General features: G+C 45.7%; 1 protein-coding gene across 1 annotated transcript in view; it reads right to left on the reverse strand.

The window, feature by feature from the left end:
- PIK3C3 (phosphatidylinositol 3-kinase catalytic subunit type 3) overlaps positions 1 to 14,082 on the reverse strand; it is a 206,347-nt gene extending 192,265 nt beyond the window's left edge. Inside the window, exons 1-4 of the mRNA XM_073589786.1 lie at positions 13,914 to 14,082; positions 12,381 to 12,569; positions 7,623 to 7,766; positions 6,438 to 6,567 (exon numbers count right to left, since the gene is read on the reverse strand). Of these exons, the coding sequence (XP_073445887.1) occupies positions 6,438 to 6,567; positions 7,623 to 7,766; positions 12,381 to 12,569; positions 13,914 to 13,981 (531 nt within the window). The 5' untranslated portion in view covers positions 13,982 to 14,082. The remainder of the gene's footprint in view (positions 1 to 6,437; positions 6,568 to 7,622; positions 7,767 to 12,380; positions 12,570 to 13,913) is intronic.
- Between the last annotated feature and the right edge of the window lie 3,470 nt (positions 14,083 to 17,552).

The raw sequence follows: 17,552 nt of genomic DNA on the forward strand, positions 1-17,552 counted from the left end.
TACAGTAAGTCTCAAACTTTATTATCCCACCTCTTTTTGCAAATATCCAGAAGGAGAGGGAAGAAGAGACGTCAAAACGTGCACAGATCCCACCCACATCTACTGAAGTCATAATGCGAGCTAGCTGCACAATTAGTTTCTATTTTTTTTTTTTTTTAAAGAGTCAGCAGCTGCTCCCCCTAGAATATGACATGAGCTTAGGAGTGGAGAGGATAGTTGTGATATTCAGCCATGACCAAGTGCAACGGCCGCAAGTGGAGGTGAGTGTTAGCAGCTTTTACAGGGCTTAGCCTAAAGAGGGCACTGTTCTAATGGCTTATTCCCCCCAGGGATGCAATCGAGGGGAGCTGATGAGTTACCATGACCGCTGCGGACCTGCTGCAGACCACCTCGCCTGTCATGACTGTACTCCTGTTGCTGGCGGTCAAAGAAGACTAACTATATAGAGCAATTCTGTGGTACAGCAAGGACTGGGGGGAACTATATGCAGATGGGTAAGGAATTGGCTGAATGAAAGGAACCAAAGTCGTCATAAATGGTACGTTCTCTAATTGGGATATGATCAGCAGTGGGCACCGCAGGGATCTGTACCGGGACCGATTCTTTTTAACCTCTTTATTAGTGACGTAGTTGATAAGATTGAGAGTAAAGTGTTAGTCTTTTCTGAAGACACCAAACTATATTGGATACCAAAATCTGACCTTGACATTATAATATTGCAAAATGATCTGGATAAGATGTTTGGATGATCAAACACTTGGTAAATGAGATTTAATATAGATCAATGTGGAGTAATGCACATAGGATGGAGTAATCCATTGCTTCATATACACTAACTGGGAGGATACTCAGCACTAGAGAACAGGTGAAGGACGGGGGATTCTGGTTACAAGTAAGCTGAGCAGCAGCACTCAATGTCAGGCAGCAGCCGCAAAAGCAAACAAGATTTTAGGGTGTATAAAAAGAGAAAGGCGATTCCAGCAGCTAAACAGGAAAGGCTTCTTTACAGTTAGAGCAGTCAGAGTGTGGGAATGCCCGACGACAGGAGGTAGTAATGGCAGACACTATAACCGCTTTTAAAAAAGGGTCGGATAATTTCCTCAAAACACACAACATTGCGGGTTACAGTTAATTTAGTGACAAAATGAACAGTTGGTGGAGAAAGACGTAGGTTGAAAAAAAAAAAAAAAAAAAAAAAAAAAAAAACAAACCTATGTAACTATTACAGTATATGGTATAAATGATCGGCCGACCCTAAGGGGACGGTAGAAAATAAAAATATATATTTTATACACAAAGTAAACCAATCTTTTATTATTTTTTAAAGAATTGGAAAAAAATAACAAATATGTACACTACTCACAAAAAGTTAGGGATATTTGGCTTTCGGGAGAAATTTATGGAAAAAGTTCATGCTACAGTGATCTTTTATCATGACAGTAGAGCATTTAAGTAGAAGCAGCAATGGTGATTTATGGGGAGTAAAGTCCCCGTTACACACTGCGATATCGCTAGCAATATCGCTGTAAAGTCACCGATTTTGTGACGTAGCAGCGATATTGCTAGCGATATCGCTGTGTCTGATACTTACCTCCGACCGACCGGCTCCCCCGCTGGTTATCGCTGATCGCGCGAGAAGCTTCTCGTCGGCCACTTCCTGCTGCGCTTCCTGTGGCGCCGACGAGCGACGCGTGGAGCCAGGCGGGAGGACGCATGATCGCCGTGTCTGACAGGTAAGTAGCGATCCCCGTCCCCAGTGATGTCGCTGGTGAGATCTGCCTGTGGGGCAGCTCACTAGCGCCCACCTAGTGATGCACCAGCGATCCTGACCGCGTCATATCGCTGGTCGGGATCGCTGGTGCATCGCTAGGTGTAACGGTACCCTAAATGGAGATTTCCTCACCGCAAACATTTTATTGAAACTAAAGTCAACAACAATTATGGGGACACCCCCCAAATAAAGGTCACTGTCTCAATAACATGTCATGGGGCCTGGAGCATCAATTACAGCTGACAACGACGCCTCCTGCTGTTCACAAGTGACGTTACTCCCGGCTGAAGCATCGCATCCCACCCTTCTTGGAAGGCGGCCTTCAGGTCATTGAGGTTCTGGGGTACGAGCTAGTTACGAGCCTCTACACGGCAACTGAACTGATCCCATAGGATTTCTATGAGATTCAGGTCTGGACCACTCCATTTGTGGTGCCGCAGTCTTCAGCAGCCGTTCCCCAATTACGCGACCTCTGTGACCTGGACCACTGTCGTCCATGAAGATGAGCTTAGCCCTGTGTTGTTCATGCAGAGGCACAATGTCTGGGTTAATGATGTTATTCCCATAGTAGGGGCTTGTCACTAACATTCGCAAAATGAATGGTCTAGAAGAAGAAGAAAAAAAAAAAAAAAAAAAAAAAAGGAACCCGCACGGACGCATCAGCTGAACTAACCCATAGGTTGGGGAGTCAGTGTCAGGTCTATGGCCCCCTGACTAAGATCTTGAGGATCCTTTTGTTCTCTGAAAGATAAGCCATCGTCAAAGATGTCTGGCAGTGACTCTCAGAACACAAGAGACAAGTCTCACACAGAACACAGGAGACAAGATAGCTGCCAGATGAACCACAGCTGTAATGTGTATGGGGGGCTTTAGAGCCAGTTGCTCTATGGCTCATAAGAGGACAACTCCCTGAAGGCATGATATAGCCCCCCCTGCTGGCAGTAAGACAAGCCAGTTTAGATTGAATATATTGTCATGCTGATCTCATTTCCATTTTTTTGTTAATAGTAAAAAACCCTTTAAACCAAATGAGCCGCTTTGCTTCACTACAGACTGGCTGCTGGGGATCTGCCTGGGATTCTGTAGTGCAGAGGACATTGTGACAGCAGGGGACATCTCGCCCCTCTGCCCTTGGTGTTGGTAAAATTTGCTCAGATAACCCAAGGCCATAAAATGAAGACTTTAATTAGGTTTTCCTTAATGGTGAAGGCGAGCTGCCCCTATAAAATGCTGCTATTCCATGAAAACAAAGGCTGTGTTTATTGATGTCGTAAATCAGCGGTGGAGATGGCGGACATATTTATAGCTGCCAATGATGGTTTCCATCTGTCGTTCAAAATGGCAACGCTTGTTACACAGAGCAGAGATACAAGAGTGAACTGCACATAATAGCTGGAAGAAGAGCGCCTGAGGGAGGTGAAGTGATGGAGATCATAGGAAGACCTGGGCTCTCATCACTGGTTGTCCACAGCTCACCAGGAGGCACCAACATAGCCACGTAATACCATGGCCTATCACAATGAAAAGATTACTTCCTCATTGACTGCAGAAAAAAGAAAAAAAAAAAAAAAAAAAAAGCTACATAAAAAAACATAAGGACAAAAGTATTGTGCCCCCTCCACATTCCCCTACAGGAGCTTTTCTGACCTCCCAACCTACATCCATGGCCCCTTTTGGAGCTAGAACAGCTTTCACTCTTCTGGGAAGGCTTTCTAAAGATTTTGTAGGCATCTATGGGAATTCTTGTCCATTCATGCAGAAGAACATTTGTGAGATCTGACACGGATATTGGAGGAGAGGTCGGGCTCACAATCTCAGTTTTAGATCGTCCCAAAGGTGCTGGATGGGGTTGAGGTCACGCTCTTCCACCAATCTCCTCCTACAGGTCTGTGGCGGCCTGGGCAAAATCATGGGAAACAAAAAAAAAAAGCCTTCTACAAACTTATCCAACAAAGCTGAAGGCTACAATTGTCCAATATATCTTGTTTGCTGAAGTATAAAGATTTCCCTTAAATGGAACTAAAAGACCGACCCCTGATAGCAGGGCCTAACACTATCCTCCTCCGCCAAACAGTACAGCAGCCACAATGCAGGCAGGCGAGTAACGTTCTCCTGGAATCATCAAACCCAGATTCCTCCAACAGACACCAGATAGAGAAGTGTGACCTGTCATTGCACAGAACACGCTTCCTGATGGTGGCTTTACACTACTCCATCTCCATCTGACGCTCGCCATGGTGCTTGGTGATGTAAGGCTGTACGCAGCTGCCGACCATGAAGCTTCAGAGAGTGAGTGTGGGAGTGCGGTATTGCAGTGGTTTTCATAAAAACACTAAAAGATCTTTGAACTCGGTGACCACGCTTTAACTTTAAGCAGTCTTCAAGTTGTGGATGGGTTAATGTGTTTGCTTCCACTTTTCAAGAAAAGTAATTTCGTGAATTGATATGTTACAATTATGGCATCTTCTACTAATGTGTGACAGGAATGGCTCCTTTTATAAAGACAGACTGCATGGCTAGGAACTGGATTTTATAGACTCGCAGCAACGGTACTGAACAACAAGTTGAAATCAAAGATTTACATGTGGGTCCCACTAATTTTCTTTTACTGCAGAGTATGCACTCTATGTACCTGGAGAGGTTACAATTGCCGTACAGTGGGGGAAATAAGTATTCGATCCCTTGCTGATTTTGTAAGTTTGCCCACTGGCAAAGACATGAACAGTCTATAATTTTAAGGGTAGGTTGATCTTAACATGGAGAGATATATCAAAAATTAAATCCAGAAAAATCACTTTATATAACTTATATAAATTTGCATTTTGCAGTGAGAAATAAGTATTTGATCCCCTACTAAGTACCAACCATTAAGAGTTCTGACTCCTACAGACCAGTCTTACATAGTCACCTTTAGAAAAGACTCCTGTCCACAGACTCAATTAATCAGTCAGACTAACCTCTACAACATGGGCAAGACCAAAGAGCTTTATAAGGATGTCAGAGACAAGTTCATAGACCTTCCCAAAGCTGGGATGGCCTACAAACCATAAGTAAGACGCTGGGTTAGAAGGACAACTGTTGGTGCAATAGTAAGAAAATGGGAGAAATACAAAATGACTCGATCGACATTGATCTGGGGCACCATGCAAACTCGCACGTTGTTGGGTATCCTTGATCATGAGGAAGGTGAAAGCCCTCAAGGCAGCTGGGACCACAGTCACCAAGAAAACCATTGGTAACACATTATGCCGTAAAGGTTTAAAATCCTGCAGTGCTCGCAAGGTCCTCCTGCTCAAGAAGGCACATGTGCAGGCCCGTCTGAAGTTTGCCAATGAACACCTGGATGATTCTGTGAGTGATTGGGAGAAGGTGCTGTGGTCAGATGAGACAAAAAAAACTCTTTGGCATTAACTCAACTCTCAGTGTTCGGAGGAAGAGAAATGCTGCCTATGACCCAAAGGACACCGTCCCCTCTGTCAAGCATGGAGGTGGAGACATTATTTTTTGGGGCGTTTCTCTGCTAAAGGGCACAGGACTACTTCACTGCATCAATGGGAGAATGGATGGAGCCATGTACCGTAAAATCCCGAGTGAAAACCTCCTTCCCTCCAGCAGGACATTAAAAATGGGTCATGGCTGGGTATTCCAGCAAGACAATGACCCCAAACATACAGCTAAGGCAACAAAGGAGTGGCTCAAAAAGAAGCACATTAAGGTCAAGGAGTGGCCTAGCCAGTCTCCATACCTTAATCCCATAGAAAACTTATGGAGGGAGTTGAAGCTCCGAGTTGTCAAGCGACAGCCTCAAAATCTTAATGATTTAGAGATGATCTGCAAAGAGGAGTGGACCAAAATTCCTCCTGACATGTGTGCAAACCTCATCATCAACTACAAAAACATTTGACTGCTGTGCATGCCAACAAGGGTTTTGCCACCAAGTATTAAGTCTTGTTTGCCAGAGGGATCAATTCTTATTTCTCACTGCAAAATGCAAATAAAATTATATAATTTAAACAATGTGATTTTCTGGATTTTATTTTTGATATTCTAGCTCTCAATGTTAAAATTAACCTACCCTTAAAATTATAGACTGTTCATGTCTTTGTCAGTGGGAAAACTTACAAAATCAGCAAGGGATCAAATAATTATTTCCCCCACTGTATATAGTTGGTTGAAATTTGTAGTGCTTCTGTGCAATCTTTGCTTGTGGAGCTGCAGGCTCCGAGCTCAGTGGGCATCCCGAGAAACTGCTCACTTCTCCCACTGTTCTTACTGGTGCCTGCTCCCTCTCCTGGCACAGACCGTCTCCTCCTGGATGTAAAACCCCTATGTGCAAATTAGACTGAACTACTTCAACTACAGAGCTCTATGATGCTTAGGAGGAGGTAAACATCACGACTGCAGGATCGTACTACACACAGTTTGTTTGTAGTCTGCAACCATAAAAAATATATACATTGTGTCTGCACAGGAGCAATAGACACAAAATGATAGATTTTTAGAGACTGAAATTTTTTTAAAACATGAGTTCATAAGACTAAATATTGCATTATTCTTCTAACACCTTCTAGTGTCCAACACATGTGCAAAAAGTTAATTTCCACTATGCCCCATAAGAAATACAGAGCCAATAGAAAAGAATGGTGTAATGGAGAACGAGGGTTACCTTGGCCAATCTGCTCATTTTATCTTCTGCTGCGGAGCTGCTCGTCCTTCCAGGGGTTGTGGTCGGCTCTGACCCATCAGCTTCAACGTCTGGCCACACCTTTAGGTCATGCATTCCTTGCCGAAACATCCTGTCACCAAAAGAAAAATTAGTTAAATAAAAAAAAAACACAAATAAGTTTGGGTAGATTGCATTTCTCTAAAAGCAAAAGGTATATGTAAAATATTGCTTAAAAAATTACTTATTTTTATTGCCCTTATCACAGCTGGGCCAGTTTTGAAGCAAGACCTATTCTCTTATAGGCCAAGTTCACTTGTGTTTTCAATAGGGGAAAAAAAAAAAAAAACACAGCTCTAACAATCAGGAATGATCCAGATGATTTTAATGTTTGTTAAGAGTAATTGTGTCCATGTTGGAAATTTTGATGGGTTGTCATGACAGCCATTAAAATACAAACGCATTAAAAAAAAAAAAAAAAAAAAATAAGCAATCACCCGGCTCCAGATCCTGAAAAATGGTCTCGGAAAATGGTGACAAGAGCAAAAACTATTTTTCATGCAAGTTAACTTTTTCCACCACTTAATAAAAAAATAAATTAAAAAACCATACAAGTTTGGCATCTACATAGTCACACTGACCTGGAGAAACATATTGTCCAGTTAGTTTTACCATATATTGAACATGGTAACCAAAAGGGGAAAAAAAACAAAAAAACAAAACACAATTGTGGAACTGCACTTTTCTTTTAACGACATACATAAGTGAATAGTTTGGTGGGTGAAATCATGGTGACAGATTAAACATTATTTTTTCTTTTAGTTAAGGTAGTTACTCTAAGTGGTCCACTACTTGGGCAATTCCTTGTCATGTCCCACGCTTGGCCCCAATAAAAAGAAGCCTATAGTGACCTCTCGTAATGACGCTGTTCCTACAGTGTTAACACTCGCAGTCCCAAAGCGCTGATACTTCCGGATCATGTGCACCCGGCCTTAGAAAGTAAGTAACTCAAGTGACCAGTGTTCATCAGAAGGTGCTGATATAGATAGGGCAGCTTTGCAGTGTGAATACGCAGCAAACGGCTCCTTCATCCTGCGTAACATGGAGGATTGGTCTTCACATCACGGTATATCAGACTAACCACTGCTAATGTGTCCGTTACCTATTTTCTGTGACCTGTAAACTTACCCGTACTTCCCAAACAGAGAAACTGTTGTTCCCCCCACAGGCACAGCTTTCCCGGGTCCATAGACATCCCATATAGTAAGAGCTACTTGTGCACTTCTGGGCAGATCCGCGTACTTCACCGGCAGCTTCAGCCATTCATTCCAGCTGAAAAAAAAAAAAAAAAAAAGAAAATGAAGAGTTCGTGCATAGATTTAACACAAAAAAAAAAAAAGCACACAGACTCTAGAGAAACTTATTTAGAAGTTTGAAAAATGTCCCAAAATTTGGGAGGAAATGAGAATGCTCCGACTTACCAGAGAATTTACCGTAGATGAAATTATATCTTACCATCCAACAATCCAAATTCTTCAGGAGAAGCAGGTGAGCAGGGTGGGGGTTTGGGGGACTAAAAAAAATTGCCTTTAAGTTTGCTTCTTCTGAACTTCCCCAAAAATGTAGTAGATTTCTGCACCAGAAAGCAGCGCTGGGTGATCAGACACCAAAAATTATCAGAAGCCTGACTATAGGGAGAGCGTGATCAGCTGCTATTGAAATTAGTGTGGCCTTGGGAGGCGGCACGGAGGGCGGATAGAGACGGAACAGGCCCCTGGACGGGAACAGTATATGGGCCATCGGCAATTAAATAGATCGTAATACATCTTCATGTGAAGAAAGGGGCAGCAGAATCTGCAGATGCACAGACCGCTATCAGAAACTGCGCTCCGGCACAGATGGGGAGGCGGTAAATCACATGGCTGCGGTTATCGTGGGATCACCATCACCAACTACAAGGGCAATCATTTCACAATTTGTCACTTTTGGAACCATGTTCGCTTTCTCTTATATCTTTACATTATCCTTCATATTGTGACAGTACCCATCTTAGACCAATTTGGGGTCCCATGAGCCCCTGCCATATCCTGTAGTCTAGACTAGCTTAACCAAGTGGGGAAGGGAGTGTGCATGTGCCAATTAAGGCATAACCTTTGGTTCAGCACCTATTGTGTATCGGCTTTTCACAGCATTTAAGATGTCATAGGGAAGAGCCCCTGAGAAAGCTATACAAGTGAAACAAGCAGTGGGGCCGGTGACAGGTGAGGACAGGAGGCACATAATAGCCAAGCTCATGCCTAACCCTTGTCGGTTGGCGTGATTGGTATACAGCAGCGAAGCACTTGCACTTTATGAGCTCTTATTTGCATGTAGTTGATTTTTAGACTGTATTCCACTGCTGAAAGCCAACATGGGCAATACAGAGCACTGGACTGCCAACTTGATTATTGGCCTCTGGATTCATCCAAATGTTGTCAAAGAGACTAGAACAAAGATATGGTCTGCATAGGGCTGAGGACATGAAGAATGCTGATTAACTTGTGAATTGATAGCCAGGAGTACACTCCCGCCCCCCTTCACTGTTAGATCATGGACATCTGCCCTGGACTTTTGTCATCAACACCTTTCTCTAGAGTTTAACTCCTCTTCTAATAGACAATTTGCATAGAGATGAGCAATGCTGGACTGTGTGGCTGACATAAAAAGGTAGCAATCGTCCACCACCCTCTCCTATTACTTTTTCCCTTATATTACACCCTTGTTCCTTAGAGTTTTTACAATGATTTTAAAATAGTTAGAAAACCCTTTGTAATTTCTTTTATACGTCACAAATACGTGTTACGTAGTGTTGGTGTATCACAAAATCCTAATAATACGCATTTAGGTTCATGGGTGTAACACAAAAAAAAAAAAAAAAAAGTCACAGGTATGAAAAAACATTTTCAAGGCACTGTGTGAAATCAACTTTAAAACACAGCTTACACTACTCAAATTAGTCTGAAATTAGCAAGGAGGTGCAGATCTCCCCGGATTATTCCTCCCACTCATTTGTCGGAGTAAAGTCACGGTTTCCCTTTTGAAAATCTTGCTCAGTGTTCAGTCTCCCAGGGAGCAGAACGGGCAGTGAAGACGGGGAACACACACCAAGTGTCGCTGTGCAATCCCAGGGAAGGCAGGACGCCGTGCAAGATTTGCAAAGAGCCGGCAGTGATGCATTTTTAAGCTTGATTGTATATTCATTCACCAACCACTAAGCCACAATAGGGGACTTGTTAGAATGGAGAAAGATCAGGAAAGTCATGGTTTTGGGGGAGGGCAAGGCAGGTTCCCTTTGATTTATAACTATGTCCAAAAAAAAAATAAAAATTGTATAAGTTTAGCTACAAAAACCATTATTACCATCATTTAATAGCCCGAAGGACATGGGGTCAGATTCCCTGCTAGAATAGATTTAGGATAAGGCTAATTTTTTTTTTTTTTATTAGTGTTGGAAGGACTGGTCAGACAAGGTTAGTGGGGGATGTGATAGGCCAGGGGGTCAGAAAGTCTTTATTGAAGCTTGTAGAGTTAGGCTATGTGCACACATTGCGGTTTTTTAGTGTTTTCGCGGCAGTTTTAAACGAGCGATTTTGCCGCGAAAAATGAGCATCCCATGCATTCCTATGGGATTTCGCAATGCTGTGCTAATGCTGTGTTTTTTTCCGCGGCGGAATCGCTTTGCGGTAAAAAACGCAGCATGCTCATTAATTTAGCGGAATCGGGCCGATCCCGCACCCATAGGATTGCATTGTTCCGCTTACTTCCCGCATGTGGCTGTGCCCACCATGCGAAAAGTAAGCAGAACATTTGCAGATGGTACCCACGGCCCGGAGGAGAGGAGACTGTCCTCCGGGATTTGGGTACCATATTCCTGTAAAAAAAAAAAAAATAGAACTAAAATAAAAAATATTGTTATTCTCACCTTCCAGCGTCCAGCACAGCCTTCCCGCCTCTCTCCACGCTCCCAGTAATCCTTTGCAAGAATGATCGCGATGACGTCTCGCAGTCATTCGCGCAAAGGATTACTGGGACCGGGAGTGTGGAGAGAGGCGGGAAGGCTACGCGGGACGCCGGAAGGTGAGAATAATATTATATTTTTTTTTTCATTTTATCCTTTACTACTGACGCTGCATAGGCGGCCTCAATAGTAAAAAGTTGGTCACACTAGTCAAACACTATGTTTAACGAGTGTGACCAACCTGTCAATCAGTCCTCCAAGCGATGCTCCAGATCGCTTGGAAAATGCTAGCATTTTGCAAGCTAATTATGCTTGCAAATCGATAGTTTTTCCGTGGGAAAATCGCGGGAATTTAAAATGCGATTTTCCCGCGAAATGGAATTCCGGCGGTAACTTCCGCTACGTGTGCACATTGCCTAAAGATGAGAGACCTAAAGGGAGCAAATAAGGCAGAGGGAGAGGGGGATGTTAACCCTTACCTCCCCCTCCTGCATTCAGCTCCTTTTTTCCCCCCCAGTGTTGTCTGTCCTGTGCATTAGGGCATGGAAGCATTAACCCCTTGACATCTGATAAGGCTGAACCTTGAGGAGCAGAGGAAGGGGGGGCAGAGTGGGTTGTAAGGAAATACAGGACTGCTGTTCTCCTTGTACAGAATCAGCTCTCCCAGTTGTGCTCTGGCTGTTATGGGCTTAATGGAGGCAGTGGCATCTGGATCACAAATCACAGATCGGCAGTGCTCATGCTCACCTCGGGCTACTGTCTGGAGCTTCTCGGTGGACACACAACTTCTGCAGCTCCTAATACACAGCAACCGCTCAACCAAGCATCTTTCCAGACATCCATTGCAAAACAAGTGATAGAAGATGAGAATAGTAAGTTGCTTGTGTTTTTGTTTTGCATTTTCATGCAGAATCGTAGATGTGTATACACACACACACACACACACACACACACACACTGGGACTGAAATTCAGCCCTGGCATTTACAATCACACAGGCCCTTGTTGTCCCCATCCTCATGAACCCGATGGGATATATTACTAATATTACCCTGGATGGAGGAAAGCAAGATTTACTACAAGTCCAATATTTCTAATGATACCCATGGTCTGCTGGGGTAAGTGATGGGGTCAGCAATTTTGTGCTCTGTCACAACTCTTAACAGTATGGGTGTCTTTAGACATGGATTCTATTAACAATGGAGCAGACAAAGCAGCCCACAACCAGACAGGCCCTTCCGGCATTTGCCAGAATTGCCAGCCCGACCCTGCACACACTTAATAGTTTTCACCCCTGGCACACAGTAAGGCCTGGATCACACTTCAGTTTTTTTAAATCTGTCCAAATCCGTTGTTTTCCGTTAAAAAACGGATCCGCCATATTTTTGGCGGATCCGTTTTTTTTCCCATAGACTTGCATTAGCGGCTACCGCGGATCCGTCAAAAACGGATCCGGTAGCATCCGTTTGCGGCAAAAAACGGATGTGTGAAACAGGCCTAAGACTCATGTGATCCGCCGTCCAGGACTCAATCATGTGATCTGTATCACATACTTACTCTTCTCTGGAGGAAGGAGGGGTCTGGACAAAGGCCCTCCAGGATTCTGTGCTGACAGTCGAATCTCCCTGCTGTGAACACTGCCATCGAATTCCCTTGTACAATTGCTCTCTAGTTATCTACAACCCCCCACAATGCAGAAGATGTGATATTGTGTCAGCTGTTAGGGTCAGTGATACAAAATTAATGAAGCTCTTCATGGATTCTAAATTTCCAAGACATTTTTCTTATCGGTCTAATATAGGTCCAGGTACCTCCAAGAATGAACCTCGGGCTCAGCAGGAATATTATTAGATGTTACAATATCGAAAATGCATAAAGAATTGTAATACAGATCAATGAGGAAACTCTAGGTGCCAGGAATTTAGAGACTCGTGGAGACACGGCACTTACTTCCATCGGGTGCTGAAGGCTTTGTACGACGTTCGCACCGGCAGAGCCAGGGGTTTGCCATCAGCGCAGACCTGACAGGTGACGTACAGATCAGAGCAGGTCTCCTGATAAAGCCCAGAGAACTTCAGCATGGGGTCTTCCAGCACCGCCTTGTAGCTCCGCAGCTCCCGCTTCCCTTCCAGGCTTCCTCTGATGATACAGAAAAGAGAAAATAACTTACAGGGAGCTGCAGAGATCCACAACGCCTCATGTCTGACATCAGCGGCAATGGAGCATTATTGGGGGGCGGAGGGGGGCAGGTGACATGCTAGGTGTAATCCAAAAGGGTGAGAAGAGGGGCAACCCAAATGGAGTGAGGTTGAGGGGGGGGGGGGGGATGGGAAGGCGAGGGGCAACCGAAAAGGAGTGAGGTTGAGGGGGGGGGGGGGGGGGGAGGCTAGAGGGGCAACCGAAAAGGAGTGAGGTTGAGGGGGGGGAGAGAGGGGCAACCCAAAGGCTGTGTGCACACGCTGCGGATTAGGTGCGGATTCTGTAAAATCCGCATGTGAAACACCTGCGGTTTTACCTGCGGATTGCTCTGCGGTTTTTCATCTCCTCAATGGAGGAGATAGCAAGCCGCAGTAGAATCCGCAGAAAGAATTGACATGTCAGCAAAATCCGCAGCGTGTGCACACAGCCAAAAGGAGTGAGGCTGAGGGGGGGGGGGGGGGAGAGGGGCAACCCAAAAGGGGTGAGGCTGAGGAGGGGGGGGGGCAACCCAAAAGGGGTGAGGCTGAGGAGGGGGGGGGGGCAACCCAAAAGGAGTGAGGCTGAGGCTGAGGGGGGGGGAGAGAGGGGCAACCCAAAAGGAGTGAGGCTGAGGGGGGGGGGGGAAGAGGGGCAACCCAAAAGGAGTGAGGCTGAGGGGGGGGGGGGAGAGGGGCAACCCAAAAGGAGTGAGGCTGAGGGGGGGGGGGGGAGAGGGGCAACCCAAAAGGAGTGAGGCTGAGGGGGGGGGGGGGGAGAGGGGCAACCCAAAAGGAGTGAGGCTGAGGGGGGGGGGGGGAGAGGGGCAACCCAAAAGGAGTGAGGCTGAGGGGGGGGGGGGGGAGAGGGGCAACCCAAAAGGAGTGAGGCTGAGGGGGGGGGGGGGGGAGAGGGGCAACCCAAAAGGAGTGAGGCTGAGGGGGGGGGGGGGGAGAGGGGCAACCCAAAAGGAGTGAGGCTGAGGGGGGGGGGGCAACCCAAAAGGAGTGAGGCTGAGGGGGGGGGGGGGGAGAGGAGCAACCCAAAAGGAGTGAGTCTGAGCCTGAGGGGGGGGGGGAGGGGCAACCCATAAGGGGTGAAGTTAGGGGCTTGGGGAGCGAAGAGAGGTTGGTAGAAGAGGGGGAGGGGGAGCTGGCCAACACAATAAGGTGAGGTTGGGGAAGAGGATGAGGTGAGAGGAATGGGGTGAGGTCGGTAGAAGAGAAACGGCAAGCTCCACTCGGGACTGAGATTGGGGGGACCCCCTATGGAGGTGGGCTGGGGTGAAGCGTGCGGCCGCGGACTCACATCTTGAGCTGCACACTGATGTCCAGGTCGCAGCTGTACACATAGTAGAACTTGTCGGCCTCCGCCATGGCCGCAGCTGCAGGTACAGACGTCTACACCACCATAAGACAGGAAGCAACACTAAACAACACATAAACCCGGCGTAACCCGGAAGTGTTCTCTCATAGGCCGCACGGGGTCGAACACTTCCGCCATCGTCCGTGCAACCATGACAACTGACCGGCCTCGAACCAATGAGAACAAAAGTCCCTCCTTCCTGTAGCAGAGATCACGTGATTGCGCCTCTGGCTGGCGCTTCCGGTTGCCTGCTTGTGGTTACGTGGCCTGTTTAGAAGCATGAGAAATCTCGCCATGTTGCGATTGGTACATTCTTCAATCTGCCCTAGTCTGGTGCTGTGGGGTGATTGCGGGACAGGCCCTGTTCCAGCCGCTCCCCGTGAGGCCCAGTGTGTGGTCAGTGCGGGGCTCTGCTCCCACAGCAGCAGGGAAGCCATTACTTTCATCTTTGTAATCTCTCCCTGAAGAAGCAATGGCCTCAGTGTTATTTGCTTTAACCCTTCCTGCTGCAGCCATCTTTTTGTTTTCTTTGCTCGCTCCTCTTCCAAAAACCAGACCCTTTATGTTTTCGCCGTGGCCCTGTGACGTCTTCTTTTGCCGGACGAGTTGTGGTTGGGAATGGCGCCGCTCGGGTCTGTTATTGTTTCATTGTGGAGCGCTTATATTTTGGGCACAGAGGAAGTTTTGATCACTTTTTATTGCATTTATTTGTTATTTTCTGCTATATAAAGTGTTTAATGTTCAGGTCTTGTATTCTCCGGCTTTTATGGCCACAGTTGTAGTGTTTTTTTTTTTTACTTTGCTATGATCTTACTTTATTGCCCCTTCAGGGGTCTTGAACCTGCGATCGTCCAATCGCTTCTACTTTACATGTATAGAACATGGCGTTGTCTTCGGCGGCACAGCCTGTGAGCTTCTTAGGAGTACCAAGATGGCAGCCATGGGGGGGGGCAGTACATAACCCTTCATTTCCACACAACCGTGTTTTAGGCCTTGTCTGGAATACTGTGTCCAGTTCTGGGCACCGCATTTTAAAAAAAGACATTGAAAAACTGTACACTGTGTGGTAAACTGAACGGTGTTATTCAAAAGTCCAACTCATCCTGCTAAAAACAAGCCCTCATATGGCCATATTGATGGAAAAATTAAAAAAAAGTTCTGTCTCTGGGAAGAAGGGGAGGGAAAAAAAGGTGAAAGGTTTAAGGAAGAATCCGCCCTTCTAGAAACCAAAAAGCAAGGAGACTGCATTGCTCTGAACTACTCATAATAACACTTGAGATAACCCTTTACCCCTTTCAAGTGGACTATAATATTTCTGGTGGCTTTTCGTTCACTCCTGTTTGGCATAATCTTAATTTAAAAAGAGATTAATATGATACAGGGTGGGCCATTTATATGGATACACCTAAATAAAATGGGAATGGTTGGTGACACCAGATCGGCGCTGAATTTGCAGAATGGGCAAAACAAAAATTGGAACAGGACCCTCAGTTTACACAGAACATTATGCTCAGTGATGAGGCAAACTTTTCGGTGGGCCATTTATATGGATACACCTAAGCAAAATGGGAATGGTGAGTTTTCTTGCATTGAAATCTGCAATGACTCGGGTACTGCGTTCACCAGACATCAACACAATTTCTATCCGCTCCTCACGTGTTAACCTCTACAACATGTCAATAGCTGTAAACGAATAGAAACTTGTAAATAACTCATGAAAGAATAAAGTTACGTTAAAACCAAGCACACCGTTGTTTTTCTTGTGAAATTCTCAATAAGTTTGATGTGTCACATGACCCTCTTCCCATTGGAAAAAATAAAGTTGGATCCAAAGTGGCCGCGATGGTCACCACCCATCTTGAACCAGCTCGCTGGTAACTAAGGTACACAGTGGGTAACAAAGCGACGTGCGTCGCTTGTTACCCGCGTGTCGCTGGTCCTGATCGCTGGTGAAGCTGCCTGTTTGGCAGCTCACCAGCGATCATGTAGCGACGCACCAGCGATCCTGACAAGGTCATATCGTTGTAGGGATCACTGGTGCGTCACTATGTGTGACGGGTCCTAAGAAACAGAGGCCATCTGCCCTATTGTGGGACGGGATCTACTATAAAAGAGGCCGGATGTGGCCTGATTGCTTCATTTGTAAAGGTCAGCAGACTGAACAAAGTTTAGTAAACACCTTGAGCGTAGGACCTCAATTAGAGAAGACCATCCACCTTCTACATGGTGAGTCGAATAATATAACTGGAGGTCTCTGGTAAGTATCATAGTCTTGGCGGAGGACACATGTATGGTTCATAGGGACTTGATACAGAGAGTGACATGATTGTATCATTCTGTGACTATGTAGAGTGTTGTATAAACGATAAAGCTTTCTGTTCCGCTGCATGCGAAAATTGTTCAGTAAAGATAAAAGTATTGAGATTGGTGCACATAAGACTCAGCAGTTTGAAGCCCCTGGATCGCTTTGTGAGATTGCAGACATAAATTTGCACTTAAATGGGTTTTTCGGGCACGTAAATTATTAATGCATTTTAAGACCTGTCAAAAACGAAGAACCATCTTAATTTACTTGCTGTTAAATATCTGCTCTGTTCCAGAACATGTGGCTATGTGACCTCCAGCTCCTTACTTCCCACTACAGTCCGTTCAAAGCACAGATCACAGGGATTTCCGGTCTGTGCTTTGAACGACTGAGTCAGGAGCGCTGCAGTTACTCTAAATTGTGATGCAATTCAGGCGTGGACTGTGAGCAGCAAATTTACAGTCACTGGAGATTTGCACGGAGAAGGAGGGAAGCACATTGCAGATTCCACACAGAACAAGTCATCTTCTCAACTTCTGACTTTGGTTTAAAGCAGTACTTTAGCTTCTGAGGGGGGCGGTTGCTCCAGGCCCTGAGCTCAGAGGGACCAGCCCGGAGATACTGCTACCCTTAACTATATAGTTAAGCTCTACGATAGAGCAGGGAGGCATGATCTTCCTGCACTACCACTCTGCATTATGTAGACCACTGGTCGCTTTAAGCCTGCGGTCTATAGAATGGCAGGGTGATGCACTGGCCTAGAAGAAAGTGAACACACAGGATGTCAGAGTCCCGGCCCGGTGACGTTATCACTCCATGCTGGGACTCTGACGTTCTATATATGCTTCGGTGCTATGACATTAGCACCTTGGTCCACCCAAGCCTTGTAGGTGGACTCATCAGGATCCTGGATTAGGTGAGTATTGTGTGGCATCAAAAGCAATGGTTGACTCTCATACAGTGTGGAGGACCTTGAAACAGTGGGGGGCCCTCATACATTGTAGAGACTTTTGTGGGGTCCTCGTAAAGGGTAAGGTCCATTATACAGCGTGGGAGGCATACTGCTTAAGGGCTAATGCGGGGGCCATTATACAGCTTGTGGGCCAATGCGAGTGCCATTATACTGTTTGAGGACTATAAAGGTGCCATTATGCAGATTGGAGGCTAATGCGAGGCTATTATACAGCTCGAGGGCTAATGCAGAGGCCAGTATACTTTTTGAGGGCTAAAACGGCGCCCAATATACAGTGTGGGAGTATGGAGACATGGCGGGGTCA

Source organism: Dendrobates tinctorius, unplaced genomic scaffold (assembly GCF_039654945.1).
Source record: "Dendrobates tinctorius isolate UK_male_01 unplaced genomic scaffold, ASM3965494v1 ptg000113l, whole genome shotgun sequence".
Classification (NCBI taxonomy): domain Eukaryota; kingdom Metazoa; phylum Chordata; class Amphibia; order Anura; family Dendrobatidae; genus Dendrobates; species Dendrobates tinctorius.